Source organism: Equus caballus, chromosome 1 (genome assembly GCF_041296265.1).
Source record: "Equus caballus isolate H_3958 breed thoroughbred chromosome 1, TB-T2T, whole genome shotgun sequence".
Lineage (NCBI taxonomy): Eukaryota > Metazoa > Chordata > Mammalia > Perissodactyla > Equidae > Equus > Equus caballus.
In genome coordinates, this window is record NC_091684.1 from 94660057 (window position 1) to 94677514 (window position 17458).

General features: G+C 52.3%; 1 protein-coding gene across 1 annotated transcript; it reads left to right on the top strand.

Moving 5' to 3' along the window:
* Positions 1 to 1580: 1580 nt before the first annotated feature.
* Positions 1581 to 17140, top strand: RBP3 (retinol binding protein 3). The gene is made up of 4 exons (XM_001494823.3): positions 1581 to 9013; positions 11232 to 11422; positions 14898 to 15040; positions 16589 to 17140. The coding sequence occupies exons 1-4, from the start codon at positions 5966 to 5968 to the stop codon at positions 17023 to 17025; spliced, it is 3819 nt and encodes a 1272-aa protein (XP_001494873.2). The 5' UTR covers positions 1581 to 5965; the 3' UTR covers positions 17026 to 17140.
* The last annotated feature ends 318 nt before the right edge of the window (positions 17141 to 17458 follow it).

Genomic DNA, 17458 nt, shown 5'->3' on the forward strand with positions numbered 1-17458 from the left:
TTTAAACTCCCCAAATACTAGGAATAGAAGAGAATTTTCTTAAACTGATAAAGAGCATGTACCAGAAGCAAACAAATGAAGAAATCTACAGCTCACATCATACTTAATAGAGAAAGAATCAATGTCTCCCCCTAAGATCAAGATCAAGGCACTGAAGGTCCTAACAAGTGCCATAAGGCAAGAACAAGAGATAAAGTCTGCAGAAGGGAAAGAAAGGAACGCAACACTAATATCCCCTTATAAAATTCCAAGGAATCTACAAAAAAAGCATACTAGGATGAATAAATTAGTCTAACAAGGCTGCAAGATATAAGATCAACACACAATGAATAGCTGGAAATTAAAAATTAAGTAAAAAAGTATCGTTTGGAGGAAGATGGGCACGGATGTTAGCTCAGGGCCAGTCTTCCTCAGCAAAAAGAGGAGGATTGGCAGTAGTTAGCTCAGGGCTAATCTTCCTCAAAAAAAAAAAGTATCATTTACAATAACACCCAAAAATATCAGAAAAAGGTATAAATCTAACAAAAGATTTACATGATCTGTATGCTGAAACCATACAACAGTGATTTAAAAAAAGAAGACCTAAATAAATAAAGAGATATACCATATTCATGGATTGGAAGACTTGGTATTATTAAGATGTCAATTGTCCCCCAAACTGATCTATAGATTCAATTCGATCCCAGTCAATTGTCTGATTCTGAAATCAATTATCTGAAACTAAAATCAATTATGTGAATCTAAATTTATATGGATAATCAAAGGAACTAGAAAAGCCAAAGTAATTTTGATGAAGAATAACAAAGTTGGATATTTTTATATTCTAGATATGAGTCTCTCGCCTAATACATGTGTTGCAAATATTTCTTTCCAATCTGTGTGTGACTTGTCTTTTTATGCCCTTAACAGTGTCTTTTGAGGATTAAAGTGTTTTATTTTTGATGAATTCCAATTTATCAACTTTTTATTTTATGATTATATTTTTGGTGCCATATGTGTGAAATCTTTGCCTATCCTAAGGTCACAAAGCTTTTCTTTAATATTTTGTTCTAGAAGTTCTATAGTTTTAGGCTTTATATTATAATCCACTTTGAGTTAATTTTTATGTATCGTGTGAGGTAGAGGTCATGGTTTATTTTTTTCCATGTAGATATCCAGTTGATCCAGCATTAGTCATTGAAAGGATTTTCTTGTTCCATTGAGCTGCCTTGGAATTTGGTCAAAAGGTGACTTACAGCATATGTGTGGCTCTATTTCTGTACTCTCCATTCTGCTGTGTTTATCTGTTGGTCTTTTCACCGTTACCTTTTCACCCATACTACGTCTTGGTTACTATAGCTTGTAGTACATCTTGAAACCATGTAGTGTGAGTCCTCCAACTTTAGAATGCCTAAAATTAAAGCGTGACCATACATACCAATTGTTGGCATTGGTGTGGAGGAATTGGAAGTCTCATGTGTTGCTGGTAGAAATTTAAATTTTGGAAAACAGATTGTTTCTTAAAACAAACATACATTCCTTTCCTAGTGAAGATAAAAACATATGTCCACACAGAGACTTATACTTAAATATTCACAGCAGCTTTATTTGTAATAGTTATGTACTGGAAGCAACCTGCAGGGCTATCAACATGTGAGGGGATAACAGATTGTGGTATATCTAGGGAACAGACTACTTCTCAGCAATAAAACAAATAAACTAATGGTCCACTCAACAACATAAGTGAATCTCAAAATCATTATGCTGAGTAAGAAGAGACAGACAAAAAGCAGTGCACATGGTATAATTCCATTTATATAAAATTCTAGAAAATGCAAACAAATCTATAGTGATGGCAGCAAGTGGACCAGTGTTTGCCTGGAGATGGAGATGCAGGGGCCATTGGATAACAAAGGGGCACGAGGAAAACTTGAGGGTGAAGGAAATATGCATTATCTTGATTGTGGTGATAGTTTCAAGGGTGTATACACACACGTCAAAACTCACCAAACCGTACGCTTCAAATACAGGAAGTTTATTGTATGTAAATTATACATAGAGCTGTAAAAAATATACATTTATCATATAATTTAAAAGTTACTGGAAAATACAATAAAGAAAAAAATCAAATAAAGAGTGCACATGCTCTTTGATTTCTTCTTCAGAAATAAGAAGCCCCAGTCCTTATGAACACGTGTTCGAGAACATTTATCACAATATTGTTTACAGAAGCAAAAACAGAAAGAACTCAAAATATCCCTCTCTAGGGGAATGGATCAGTAAATTATCGAGGACTATTACACAGACATTAAAAGGATGAACATTACGTATGCGCTTCAACTTGGAAAGCTGTTTCTGCCGTATGTTTAAATGAGTAAAACGAAATGCAAATTACTGTGTATACTATTATGAGGTGACAATAGATAGATGGATGGATGGATGGGCAACCATAGGTGGATGGACAGATTTATTTCCTACAGATGTGTTTCCACGTGTGAACACAGAGAAAGGTGAGGACAGCTACACGTTAAACTGTTATGATTGGCCGGATTAGACAGGCTCTGGTAAAAGATTGTTCATGCACTTATGAATTATTTAACTTGTGAAAATGAGTATGTTTCACTCTTATTTTAAAAAAATTAAAACAAAAAAGGATTAAAACAAATAAAGTCAAGATTCAACTTGCTTTGAAATGCATCCAAAAAATATGTGGGCTTGAGGGTTAGAGAGGGGGCCAGAGAGACAAAGGTGACATAACAAAGGGTAATAAAATGTCAGTGGTAGAATCTAGGTAGATGGGATGCGGATATTTGCTATACTACTTGAAAGTGTCCATAGTGACCATTGAGGGAAACGCTAACATAAAACAATAGATTAGATAGATGACAGATAGATAGATGATAATTGGATGGATGGATGGATAGACTGATGAATGGGGGTGGATGGGTGGATGGATGGATAGGGATGGATGGATTGTTGGATGGTTGGATGGAAGGATGGATGGGTGGATGGATGGATGGATGGATGGATGGATTGATGGATGGATGGATAGACGGTTGGATGGATGGATGGATGGACGGTTGGATGGATGGATGGATGGATGGATGGTTGGATGGAAGAATGGATGGGTGGGTGGATGGATGGATGGATGGATAGGGATGGATGGATGGTTGGGTGGATGCATAAATAGCCAAACAGACAAGCGAAGTGGAAAGAGTGAATCTATATTGTAAGAGGTGATTCACTCCTTCCTAGCTCGCCCAGGCTTCAGGCCTGTTCCCTTTGATCATCCTAACAGCACACTTTTTATGCCATCATTCCCTTTTGAATCTGATGCTCTGGTCACTGTGTGGGGTGCTTTGGAGTAAGCACCAGGACTGGGTATTTCTCAGGTGTAAAGTCTCTCCAGACACACACAGAAGGTTTGGGACCTCAGAAGCACTCAGTACCGGAGGGTCCCAAAGACAACCCCAGCCTCTTGGAGTATCTCTTCCCAACCCCACAGGGGAGGTCCGATCATGGCTGCCACTCTTCAACTCCTGCTGTGACCTCGGCTTCTTTATTATACTCGCTAATGCTCTTACAACAATACTGCAAGGCTCTTCTCCTCATCCCGGTTCCCTTTTGAGGAAGCCAAGGCACAGAGAAGTCATGTTGTCTAATCGAAGTCTCTACACTAGAAAGCAGGAGGGTTTGGGGTGGCTCCTAAACGCACATTCTTGACCCCTCGTGCCCATGTGCTTGTACAAGTGAGGGGAGGCAGGGACTTCTGACTCAGTCCCGACTCAGACTCAACCCCAAGATTGCAAAGGGACTCTGCAGCCCCCAGGGCCGACAGCTGGCAGGGGCCGGACGGGAAGATGTAGAGATCCTCCTGGATCCCACTCTGGGGCTTGCCCAGAGCATGCTCTCCTCTGCCGGCTGCCACCTGCTTACATTCCCCCTCACCTCCAGGTCCCCTGGAGAGTTTGGAGGACTCCTGGGACAGAATTTCCTCTCTCTGGCCTCAGGCCACACCCACAGGAGGACACCTCGCCTCCCCTTGCAGGCACAGCCTGACTCAGGCACCCTGTGACTTGAAGCAGACCCGGCTCTGAGCCTTCCACACAAATCGCAGCCCAGCAACAGCTCCAGGCGTCCCGTTCAGAGACTGCACTTTAAGAAGGGTCTGGGAACAGCGCTTTCCCCAATAAGAGACTTCTTCCAGGTCTAGAGGCTCTGCCTGGGCTCCGTGATGACAGAACAGTGCCCTCAGAGGCCCGGGATGGTACGCTCTGAGTTGTGATGCCCCGAGGGGAGGCGGGGACTAAGGAGGCCTCATTATTATAATAAATCGGGCTCAGTTCATTGGCTGCAAATGGTGGAGTGATGCGACCATATGTCACTTGGGCATTAAACAAATCCTAATGAGCTAAAAATATGTTTGTTTTAGCTAATTGACCTCTTGGCCTTCATAAACCACTTGGTAAACATCCTCAGATAATCATTTCCAGAGAGCGGATTGTGGCTCTCGAGGGTGCTGAGAAAGCCCCCTTGTCCCCCAGACCACCTCCTCCGGCTGCCTGCTGAGGCACACGTGCGCTGGCCTGCTGCCCGCAGGGCCCAGGAAGTGTGCTGGGACAAGGGGGAGGCGAGAAGGGCCGAGCCAGGCGCTCGCCCAGCGCTCTTCCCTGGCTGCGCCACCGACAGCACTCTGAGCCCTAGTTGCTCTTCTGTTAATTGAGGGCAGTGCCCTCCCCCAGAGGGACCCCTAAAAGCAGAAGTTCTAGGTTCTAGGCTCGGTGGCAGGTATTTTTGGATATCTGTGGAGAGTCCGTCACAAGCAGGACCCATGTCTCTTCTAGGCTAAGGAGCAGGAGCTGGGAGCCCGAGAGTCAGCAGGTCACCCGGGACTGGCTCGTGAGCTCCCTGCAGGTGCGGGGGTGATCTGGATACCTGTGAAATCTGGGACCCCAGAGAGACAAGTCCTGCGGCTTTGTTCTCCCTGCAAGCAGTGGGCCGCGGGCTGAGCCCCCACCAGCAGGGGTCTTCGTTAGCTGGAAGAACGGACGCCTGTTAGATCTCAGAGCTAACTTCATCTGACGTGCGGTCACGGGTCCCACGGTGTCTGGAAGGCAGATCCCCCTCCCACTCACCACACCCGTGTTGAGGTCCAGACATCTCATCCCACTGTTTGAAAGATGTCGAGGGGGCCACTCGGGTTTCCTGGAGGCATTAGCAGGACTAGGAGTAAACTTCAAGCTCCGACGTGGACGGCGGCCTTAGACTCAAGTTGTGTGTGGCCTGAGCTGACTGTGGCCCCACAGGCTTCTCGCTGCCCCCACAGCTCCCTGCCTAAGATGGTGGGCTTCAGTTGGCTACTGAACTCTCCTTCTTTAGCCGTAAACCAGAGATAATATCGAACACGGAGAACTCATCAGCCATCAAGTGCCTTCTCCTTGCCTGACCCTGTGAGGTGTTTTATACATATTTTCTCACTTAATCGACACAATCAGTAAGACACTTCTGCAAGGCCACAGAGTAGAGAGTGGCAGAACCAGGCCTCCACGTTCCACCTAATTCCAGAGTCCTGGATCCCACAGTGTGGTGGGGCAATGCTATTGATGAGTGGTTAATGACTCTACTTTGCGAGGCTCTGGTGAGGACTGTCAGCTCATAAAGCATGGAGCACAGTGCCTGGCATGTGGCAGGGGCTCCCAGGACACGACAGTTATTCACCTTATCATACACAGAGGTGGCACAGTGAGAGGAGGTCCAACACACCTTCTGGGTCAAACCACCTCAGCCCCTTCTCCCCAGTCCCCGGGGCTGATGTGCTTGCATTAGACAGGATTAAAGGCTTACCGGAGCTGGAAGCCGCACCCCAACTCCCCAGACCTTCTGTCCGCCGGCTGAGAAGGACAGGAAAGACGACAGCCGTGCAGTGCAGAGCTGTGCAGAGTTTAGGGAGCGTCTGCACAGGAGCCAGCCCTCCTTCTGGATCCCCATGATGAGAGAATGGGCCCTGATCTTGTCCATGCTGCTCTGTGGCCTGGCTGGCCCCACGCACCTGTTCCAGCCGAGCCTGGTGCTGGACATGGCCAAGGTCCTCCTGGACAACTACTGTTTCCCGGAGAACCTGATGGGGATGCAGGAAGCCATTGAGCAGGCCATCAAGAGCCAAGAGATCCTGGCCATCTCAGACCCACAGACACTGGCCCAAGTGCTGACAGCCGGGGTGCAAAACTCCCTGAACGACCCTCGGCTGGTCATCTCCTATGAGCCCAGCACGCTCGAGGCTCCCAAGAAAGCCCCGGCACTCACCAACCTCACACAAGAGGAACTGCTTGCTCGGCTGCAGGAGGGCATCCGCTATGACATTCTGGAGGGCGACGTGGGCTACTTGCGAGTGGACGACATCCCGGGCCAGGAGGTGGTGAGCAAGCTGGGGGGCTTCCTGGTGGACAATGTCTGGAGGAAGCTCATGGGCACCTCTGCCTTGGTGCTGGACCTCCGGCACTGCACTGGGGGCCACGTTTCTGGCATCCCCTATATCATCTCCTACCTGCACCCAGGAAACACGGTCCTGCACGTGGACACCATCTACGACCGCCCCTCCAATACGACCACTGAGATCTGGACCCTGCCCGAGGTCCTGGGAGAGAGGTACAGTGCCGACAGGGATGTGGTGGTCCTCACCAGTGGCCACACCGGGGGCGTGGCCGAGGACATTGCTTACATCCTCAAACAGATGCGCAGGGCCATCGTGGTGGGTGAGCGGACCGTGGGAGGTGCCCTGGACCTCCAGAAGCTGAGGATAGGCCAGTCCGACTTCTTCCTCACAGTGCCCGTGTCCAGGTCCCTGGGGCCCCTGGGCGGGGGCAGCCAAACATGGGAGGGCAGTGGAGTTCTGCCCTGTGTGGGGACCCCGGCCGAGCAGGCCCTAGAGAAAGCCCTGGCCATCCTCACATTGCGCCGTGCCCTGCCAGGAGTCATCCAACGCCTGAAGGAGGCCCTACAGGACTACTACACGCTGGTGGACCGCGTGCCTGCCCTGCTGCACCACCTGGCCAGCATGGACTTCTCCTCAGTGGTCTCTGAGGACGATCTGGTCGCTAAGCTCAACGCTGGCCTGCAGGCTGTCTCCGAGGACCCCAGGCTCCTGGTGTGGGTCGTCAGGTCCAAAGAGACCCCTCCCGGGCTGGAGGCTGGAGCTGATGCCCCCCCAGAGATAGCCCCCGCAGTGCCCGTGGATGAGGCTGCCCTGCAGGCCTTGGTGGATGTCGTGTTCCAGGTGTCCGTGCTGCCGGGGAACGTGGGCTACCTGCGCTTCGACAGCTTTGCCGACGCCTCCGTGCTGGGCCCGCTGGGCCCGTACATCGTGCGCCAGGTGTGGGAGCCGCTGCAGGACACGGAGCACCTCATCCTGGACCTGCGCCAGAACCCCGGGGGGCCGTCCTCCGCCGTGCCCCTGCTGCTCTCCTACTTCCAGGGCCCTGAGCCCGGCCCCGTGCGCCTCTTCACCACCTACGACCGTCGCACCAACGTCACACAGGAGCACTTCAGCCGCACGGACCTGCTGGGCCAGCGCTACAGCACCCAGCGAGGGGTGTACCTGCTCACCAGCCACCGCACTGCCACCGCCGCCGAAGAGCTGGCCTTCCTCATGCAGTCGCTGGGCTGGGCCACGCTGGTGGGTGAGATCACCGCCGGCAGCCTGCTGCACACCTGCACGGTGCCCCTGCTGGAGACGCCCGAGGGTGGCCTGGCCCTCACGGTGCCCGTGCTCACCTTCATCGACAACCACGGCGAATGCTGGCTGGGAGGTGGCGTGGTGCCCGATGCCATCGTGCTGGCCGAGGAGGCCCTGGACAGAGCCCAGGAGGTGCTGGAGTTCCACCGCAACCTGGGGGCCCTGGTGGAGGGCACAGGACACCTCCTGGAGGCCCACTACGCCCGACCAGAGGTGGTCGGGCAGACTGGTGCCCTGCTGCAAGCCAAGCTGGCTCAGGGGGCCTACCGCACAGCGGTGGACCTGGAGTCGCTGGCCTCCCAGCTCACGGCCGACCTGCAGGAGATGTCTGGAGACCACCGGCTGCTGGTGTTCCACAGCCCGGGCGAGCTCGCGGCTGAAGAGGCGCCCCCGCCCCCTCCCGCTGTCCCCTCCCCAGAGGAACTCTCCTATCTCATCGAGGCTCTGTTCAAGACCGAGGTGCTGCCCGGCCAGCTGGGCTACCTGCGTTTCGATGCCATGGCCGAGCTGGAGACGGTGAGGGCCATCGGGCCACAGCTGGTGCAGCTGGTGTGGCAAAGGCTGGTGGACACGGCCGCGCTGATCATCGACCTGCGCTACAACCCCGGCAGCTACTCCACGGCGGTGCCGCTGCTCTGCTCCTACTTCTTTGAGGCCGAGCCCCACCAGCACCTTTACTCCGTCTTTGATAGGGCCACCTCAAGGGTCACGGAGGTGTGGACCGTGCGCCAAGTGGCAGGCCAGCGCTACGGCTCCCACAAGGACCTCTACATCCTGATGAGCCACACCAGTGGATCTGCGGCCGAGGCTTTTGCTCACACCATGCAGGACCTGCAGAGGGCCACTGTCATCGGGGAGCCCACGGCTGGAGGGGCGCTCTCCGTGGGCATCTACCAGGTGGGCAGCAGCCCCTTGTATGCCTCCATGCCCACACAGATGGCCCTGAGCGCCACCACAGGCGAGGCCTGGGACCTGGCTGGAGTGGAGCCCGACATCACAGTGCCCATGAGCGAGGCCCTCTCCACAGCCCGGGACATAGTGGCCCTGCGCGCCAAGGTGCCCACCGTGCTGCAGACGGCCGGGAAGCTGGTGGCCGATAACTACGCCTCCCCCGAGCTGGGGGCCAAGGTGGCTGCCAAACTGAGCCGCATGCAGAGCCGCTATGCCAGGGTGACCTCCGAAGGCGCCCTGGCCGAGATGCTGGAGGCCGACCTGCAGATGCTCTCCGGGGACCCACACCTGAAGACGGCCCACATCCCCGAGGATGCCAAGGACCGAATTCCTGGGATTGTGCCCATGCAGGTGAGAATCACGGGGGGCTCGGCCCGCACGGTGCCAGGAATGAGTTGGCCAGTTGTCCTCACGCCCCGGGCTCTGTGCATGGTGCGGGACAAAGGCTTCTAGACTTGCTTTTGTGTTTAAGTTGTCACCCATCCCATCTTTTCCCATCAACTCCCTATGCCCGTGGGGTCCCTGAGCACCTCTGTAGAACCCTGGCACCCACAGGAACTCAGTCGGAGCAGCCCTGGTGCAGAAGGCGCTTCTCTCTTGGCTGGGTGGGAGGCAAGGACTCGCTGGGCCTCTCCTTACCAGTGTTGGGGTCAATAGGTCGCGTGAAGTCACCTCAATTTTGTCCTCTGGAAACGTGCAGCATGTGTTCATGCTCACCACTCTCCTGCCTCAGGGCTTTGCAGTTCTTGTGAACGAGTGGGAGGGTGGGAGACGGGGAGGCAGGCGGGGGGCCCTGGCCTCACAGTTGCCTGGCAGCTGGAGCGTGGAGCCTGGACATAGGCCCCGGAATGGTCAGGGGGGCCGGGGCCCAGCCCAGAAAGCCAGAGTGGTGAGCCTTCCTCGCTAGGCACCGGCTGCCTGCTCGTCTCCTCCCACAATGCGAAGCACTACATCCCAAAGGAGGGGGCTGGGTGGGGGTGCCGCCTGATCCAGGGGGTGGCTGGACCGGCGATTCTAAGCGAGGCTCTTGTGATGAAATATTTGAAACCAGCACTGCAGTTCTGGGCAACACTGAAAAGGTGCATCAAGGCTGAGGGTCTTGCTGCTGGGTGGATGACGGACAGAGTCTGCAGACTGGGGCCACGGTCAGCCTCAGGGCCCACCCAGTTCCCGTAGGAGGAGAGCTCCATCCAAAGCAGCATTTACAACACCTCTCCACACCGTCCACCATCTGTGACTCACCGCACAGTCACGGCGAGCAGGCAGGCCCCAGCTGTCTTGGGTGCCTTGAAAGCGGGTCCCGAGACAAAGAGCTTCGGGGCAGGCCATTTGGGTGGGAGGTGGCGCTGAAGCCCAGAGAGGGGGCAGGGAAAGTGGGAAAAGGAGGAAAAGCTGACAAGTGGGTGCATGACTGAGGCCGTTGCCTCTGAAGGTTCCAACGGGCCCCTGACATGTGTGAGGAATGCCCCCCAACAGTGCCAGTCCTCGATGGCTTGAGGGTCCTTCCAGAGACATGAACTCTCGAACTCAGAGGCAGCTTGAAGCAGGTTCTGAAGCAGAGAGTAGAAAGACACAGGGCTGTGCTGGAGGCCTGGCCCTGTCTGCAGGGGTCCAGCTGCAGCTGAAATCAGACGAGGGCTGAGGGCACCAAAAGCATCTACTGCACAATGGTTATCCCATTTTACAAAAAGGGGAACTGAGGCCTGGAAGGGTGCAGATGAGTGTGACCTGTGGCCAAAGAGCTTGAGACTGAGGGTGGAGCAGGGCCTGGAGACCAGGTGTCCCCGTCAACAGTGGGGTCCCTGCCAGCTCCTTGCTCTCAGCCCCGCTCACAGAGCCTGCCGCCCTCCAGCAGCCTTGGAGAGAGTAGCGGAGGCCCAGGCATGCTGGGGGAACCTTGGAAGTGCCATCCCTGTACTAGGCTCGTGAGGTCTCCAGATTCTAAACCAACAGCTCACTCCTTTCCAGCGTAGTCAGAGCTCACAGTTTGGTGCGACATGTAGATTCAGATTCTGATTTCACCACTTACTGGCTGTGTGGCTTTGGGCAAGTTACTTAATCACTCTGTGCTTCTGTTTCCTCATTGAAAAGAAGGGATAATGGTGTCTCCTCCACAAGTTGGCCGTGGGGGTGAAGAAAAGGACTACAATGTGTTCAGCACAGGACCAGGCCCCTGGTAAAGACTCAGGGGCGCAGGAATGTCTTCCCTCCCTGCCCAGGGAGGATGCTCAGGGACGTCAAGAAGTGTCTGGTGAGATCGGGGGAGTCAAAGTGGAGACCATGGGCCTTTCAGCTCCGGACACCAGGGCGTGGGATGGGCACATATGAGCACTCTCTGTGGTGAGGCTGCTGACCACACGTGGGTTCACATCCCAGGCCAGCCAACGGGGTAACTTCCTAGACACCATCGGAAAAGGCCCTGGCACCTCCCGCCTCCTTCAGAAATGTTCGTTCCCTTCCCATACCCTCAATATTTCTCACGACACAAAGGAAATCCTAGGTGCCCACTTTCCCACGCTCTCAGCTCCACTCCTCTCCTGATGCTGGGCTGCACCTCCCGATCTTTCAGATTCCCTCCCCTGAGGCCTTCGAAGACCTGATCAAGTTCTCCTTCCACACGAACGTGCTTGAAGACAACATCGGCTACTTGCGATTCGACATGTTCGCAGACAATGAGCTGCTCACTCAGGTCTCCGAGCTGCTGGTGGAGCACGTCTGGAAGAAGATTGTGCACACGGACGCCATGATTGTCGACATGAGGTCAGTGGGCCAGGGGCCAGCGGTTCCAAGCTGGCCAGGCCAGCTGATGGAGAACAGTCAAAGCTACGGGCCTAGGAGGGAAGAAAAAGGACTTGAGACACAGGACGGGAGCTGAGAGGGCTAGGTGACCCGGCCATCAGGGCTCTGGCCCTAGCCCAGAGGTTCTGGAGTAATTGGCCGGGTGGGGCCCCAGCACCTGTAGATTCTTTTCAGCTCCTCATATGATCCCAATGTGCATTCCAGGCTGAGAATCACTGGGCTAATTCGGTGGTCTGCAAACTTGCCTGGTCATAGGACTCAGTGGAGAGGGAGGGGAAGGGAAACCTTAAAAACACCGATTCCAGGGCTCCACCCCAGCCCCACTGAGTCCAAAGCTCCAGGCACGAGGCCCAGTGATCCGTCTATTTAACAGGCAGGCCCCAGGGGGTTCTGATGATCAGGCACGTGTGAGACTGCAAGGCCTCCACCTGTGGCTGTGCCTCTCATCATACAAAACCCGCCCATGACCACCCTGGTCACAAGAACCAGAAAGCCGGAGTCCCAGAGAGAATTTGCGAATTAGCCACTATTGTTGTAAAAAGAACTCTTTGCATCACAAAATGAGAGTCAGAGGGATGCTCTCAGCTAGCCTCCGCCCTTCTGCCTCTGTAAAGGTGTGTGTCAGCTTCTAGAGTGAGTTTCCCTTGGGAAAAGTGGAAGAATGCCCTTGGGCAGTGGCCGGGCCCCGGCCTCCTGTGACTCCCAGGTCCATGAGAGAACTTGCCCTGGGCATCCTTCACCACACAAGGAGGGGCATGCTGCTCCCCTGGGATGTGGATGCTTCCTTCCCCACTGACCCCCGGCTGCCAGAGAGACGTGGCTAAGATTGGCCAAGAGGGTGTGTCCAGTCCAGCTCTGGTCTCTGGCCTGCAACATTCCCGTGGTTCTTAGTGGTCCCTAGGTGGCTCTGGATCCCAGAGGCTGGCTTTCCTCCCTGGGAGATGAAACGTCTCCCAGGGCTCCAGGGTGTGTGCCCAGAACACGAGATTGGGGGTTCCTGTGGTACCTCTCGTCATTTTGCTCTTCAAATGCTCTATCGAACATCCAAACGACTGTCATGCTAAGTCCCTCTCTGCTTACCTGTGCCATCCATATTTTTTAAAGAGGAAGAGGCCCAGCCTACAGGTGTGCTTTGCTTTAAGATCCTTCCTGCCCAAGGTTTGGAGGTTCAGAGGCTGAGGTCATGGGCCCTGAACCCAGCAGGGCCATCCTAGACCATCAACCAGAAAAGGCTCCTAACGCACAGCCAGCCCTGCACTCCTCATTTCCCAGATGAGGAGACAGAGGCCCAGGGAGGTCCTACCACAGGGCAAATCCAAATGGCCTGGGACGGGCATAGGCTCTCTCATCCTCAACACGGTTCCATAGCTCTGAGCATGCCACTGCTTTACCAACAAAGTTCCTGTGATATTCTAAACTCTTTGTTGTCATTTCAACAATCTTCACAGCATCTTCTTCAAGAGTAGATCCCATTTCAAGAGACCACTTTCATGCACATCCATGAGAAGCAACTCCTCATCCATTAAAGTTTTATCATCAGATGGCAGCACCTCAGTCACGTCTTCAGGCTCCACTTCTAATTCTAGTTCTCTTGCTATTTCCACCCCATCTGCAGTTACTTGCTCCACTGAAGTCTTGAAGCCCTTGAAATCATCCAGGAGGGTTATTTTGACCTCTTCCCATGAATCATGAGTGTTCTTAATGGCATCTAGAATGGTGAATCCTTTCTAGAGGTTTTCAATTGACTTTGCCCAGATCCATCAGAGGAATCACTATCTATGGCAGTTATAGCCTTACAAAACGTATTTCTTAAATCATAAGACTTGAAAGTCAAAGTTACTCCTTGATCCATGGGCTGCGGAGTGGATGTTGTGTTAGCGGGCATGAAAACAACATTAACCTCGTACATCTCCATCAGAGTTCCTCGGTGACCAGGTGGGCTGTTGATGAGCAGTAATATTTGGAAAGGAGTCTTTTCTCTGAGCAGTAGGTCTCAACAGTGGGCTTCAAATATTCAGTAAACCATGTAGACAGATGTGCTGTCATCCAGGCTTTGTGGTTCCATTTATAGAGCACAGGCAGAGTAGATTTAGTGTAATTCTTAAGGGCCCTAGGATTCTCAGAATGGTAAGTGAGCGCTGGCTTCAACTGAAAGTCACCAGCTGCATTAGCCCCTCATGAGAGAGTCAGCCTGTCCTTTGAAGTTTGAAGCCAGGCACTGACTTCTCCTCTCTAGCTGTGAAAGTCCTAGATGGCATCTTCCGATAGAACGCTGTTTCATCTGCGTTGGAAGTCTGTTGTTCAGTGCAGCCCCTTCATTACCATCTCAGCTGGAGCTTCTGGAGAACTTGCCGCAGCCTCTGCATCAGCACCTGCTGCTTCACCTGCACTTTTATGCCGTGGAGACGCTGCTTTCCTTAAACCGCGTGAGCCGACCTCTGCTGGCTTCAGGCTCTCTTCTGCAGCTTCCTCCCCTCTCTCAGCCTTCACAGAATTGAGGAGAGTGAGGGCCTGGCTCGGGACTAGGCTGTGGCTTAAGGGAATGTGGTGGCTGGTTTGATCGTCAGTCCAGACCACTACAACTGTCTCCCTATCAGCAATGAGGCTGTTTTGTTTTCTTCTCATTCGTGTGTTCACTGGAGTGGCACTTTTAATTTCCTTCAAGAACTTCTCCCTTGCATTCACACTTGGCTAACATTTGGCATAGGAGGCCCAGCTTTCGGCCTGTCTCAGCTCTCGACATGCCTCCCTCACTGGGCTCCATTGCTTCTAGCTTTTGATTTAAATTGAGAGACGTTGACTCTTCCATTCTCTTGAACACTTAGAGGCCATTGGAGGTTATTAATTGGCCTAGTTGCACTATTGTCGTGTCTCAGGAGAGGGAGAGAGACGGAGGAACAGCCAGTCAGGAGAACAGTCAGAACACACACATTTGTCATTTAAGTTAGCCGTCTTACATGGGCACAATTCATAGCACCCAAAACAATTACCATAGAAACATTACAGATCCCCATGACAATATAATAACAATGAAAAAGTTTGAAATATTGCCAGAATTACCAAAATTTGACACAGTGACACAAAGTGAGCAGATACTGTTGGAAAAATGGTGCTGATAGACTTGCTCAACAAAGGGTTGCCACAAACCTTCAATTTGTCAAAAACGCAATATCTGTGAAGGGCGATAAAGCAAAACACAATGGAACAAGGCATGCCTGTATTTTCTAAATGAATTTGGCCACAAAGTCTCTCGTTCTCAAGAGTTTTGTACTCTGGGAAATGCTGACCAAGGCATTAAATAGGAGGAGGAAGGGGCCCCCGACGAAGACTGCCTGGAACTGGAACCCTCGACAGGGGAAAGAGCCAGGGCTCCCGGGGGGACCAAGGGCCTCACTGGGAGCTCAGCCCCTCGGTGCCCTCCATCTCCTTCCCTCAGGTTCAACATCGGTGGCCCCACCTCCTCCATCTCCGCCCTGTGTTCCTTCTTCTATGACGAAGGCCCTCCGATTCTGCTGGACAAAATCTACAGCCGGCCCAACGACTCCATCAGTGAGCTCTGGACCCACTCTCAGCTCACAGGTGCGTGGAGAAAGCTGCTACTTCCTGTTCTCATTCTAGAAGCTTCTGGAAAATAGGGAACGATAGCTAAGGTTCAGGTAAAAGTAACAGTAAATGGAATATCAAACCCGTCTCCTATGCTGTGCCCTTTGTACACAAGATCTTTAATCCCCCCCAGACTCATACCGTTATGCTCATTTTCTAGAGGAGAAAAATGAGTCTCAGCTGGGTTGAATATCTTGTCTAAGGTCACTCAGCTACTAAAACCAAAATGAAAGTGCCAAAATTTGAACACTGGTTTGTCTAAAACCAAAAGGTCCCCCATTCTCACCATTACAACCATCAGCCTTCAAGGTGAATGCAGAACAAGAAGGGTCCCCCTGTCCATCACCAAACCCCATGGGGTTCCCCGTATTCATCTTCCCTGAGCTCTTTGCAGCAGCTGCACACACTTGCCTGAAGGAATTTCAGGACTCTGAGGGGTCCCCCATTACCTGCCCTGGGCCCAGAGCCGTGCAGGCCCCTTGCTCCGTGGAGCCACGCATGACTCTCCCAGCCCCGTCCCGGGTGGTCAGCCTCATACCATCTCCCATGCCTGGTTCGGCAAACTAAGGAAGCTGTGATCCCACCCAACAAAAGGGGGGCTGGAAGACCAAGGAGGGGGTACCTATGACCAGAAAAGCACCCACAGTTTCCATTTGTATACCTCCTTATCACACAAGGATTCGGGGGGACCATCCAGGACACACATTCAATAATATTGCAAAATGCAAATAAAAATCAGAACCATGAGAGTTCTGAATTCAAACAAAAATTCAAGACCAGGAGTTAAAAACAAACTCAGATCTGCAGATCATGGGGTGCTGGAAAGGCAACATCCAATATGGGAGCCACATGCCACACATGGCCATAAAAATTGTGACGTGTGAAGTGTAAAGTGCACACTATACTTTGAAGACTTTGTATGAGAAAAAAGAATGTAAAATATCTCATTAATAATTTCATGTGATGACATTTTGAGATGAACATATTTTGGCTATCTCCAGTTAAATGAGGCATTATTAAAGTCCATTTCATCTGTTTCTTTTTACTTGCTTAATGTGGCTACTCGGAAACTTGAAATGACATCTGTGGCTCACATTCTGGCTCATGTTGTATTTCTATGGGGCGTCTCTGTCCTTGAGTGTAGTTGTCAAGCCACAAATTTGGCTCCTCCGAGGGTCCAAAGTGAAAAGAGAATAGGGTCAGTTTAGGCATTCTAATTATTCGTAAAGAGGAAACATGCCCTTTACTCAGGAAAGTCAAGCTTTTTCCCATTACTTGGCAATAAAAGAGCATTCATCAGGGAGCTCTCAAGCACATGCGTGCTGGGCATTGGGCACACATTCATATCCCCGTCTTACAGATGCAGAAACTGGGGCTCACAGAAGGGGAGTGACTTGCAGGTGGACACAAGGACGCAGAACTAAATCTCAGCCCTTCTCTCGGAGGGTGCAGACAGCATGGAGAAGGCAGGTGCCCCCGGGTCATGCCTTGACTCCCTACGCTGAAGGGCCTTCTGTCTTGCAGGTGAACGCTACGGCTCCAAGAAGAATGTGGTCATTCTGACCAGCAGCGTGACGGCTGGCGCTGCAGAGGAATTTACCTACATCATGAAGAGGCTGGGGCGGGCAGTGGTCGTTGGGGAGGTGACCAGCGGGGGCTGCCAGCCGCCGCAAACCTATCACGTGGATGACACCGACCTCTACCTCACCATCCCCACGGCCCGCTCAGTGGGGGTTGCGGATGGCAGCTCCTGGGAAGGGGTGGGCGTGGTGCCCCACGTGGCTGTCCCCGCTGAAGCCGCCCTCACCAGAGCCAAGGAGATGCTCCAGCACACTCTGCTGAGGGCGAGGCGGAGCCCAGGCCTGCAGGGCTGCCGGGATGACCTCTTTCAGCAGAGCCCCGGGGTGGGCGGGACCTCTGGGCCATACCCCAAGGGCATTCCAGCATGTGGTCCTGCCTGAGGCCCCCGAGGGGCAGCAAAGGGCCCTGCTGAGCTCTGATTAGCCTCATCCATCAGTCTCTTCACCACTGCCAGTATCCTCTCTGGACACCTAAGGATAGCAGCTGGCCCCCTTCAAAGGCCACCCCTCCATTGTAGTTACTTTGGGGAGCGGAAGTCCGGATCTGCCCGCACCCATGCTTCTTAATGGCCAACCCCTTTTCCTCATGCTGTCAACTAGAGCACCTCTGTCCCATAGAGTCACAAAGTGAGCCACAGATGCCAGGCACACGTGTCACTTGACATTTTCCAGCAGCCACACTTAAGAAAAGTAAAAAGGAACAGGTGAAGTTAATTTTAATAGTATAATTCGCTTAACCCACTAGATTCACAGTAGTCTCATTTCAACACATACTCAACTTAAAAATTATTACGAATGAAATGTTACTGCCCTA

Excerpts from the sequence above, each read along its gene's own strand:
- RBP3 (XM_001494823.3), top strand. The coding sequence starts at position 5,966 with ATGATGAGAGAATGGGCCCTGATCTTGTCCATGCTGCTCTGTGGCCTG. Across the intron at positions 11,423-14,897 it reads GCCATGATTGTCGACATGAG|GTTCAACATCGGTGGCCCCA; the intron begins GTCAGTGGGCCA and ends TCCTTCCCTCAG. Across the intron at positions 15,041-16,588 it reads GACCCACTCTCAGCTCACAG|GTGAACGCTACGGCTCCAAG; the intron begins GTGCGTGGAGAA and ends TCTGTCTTGCAG.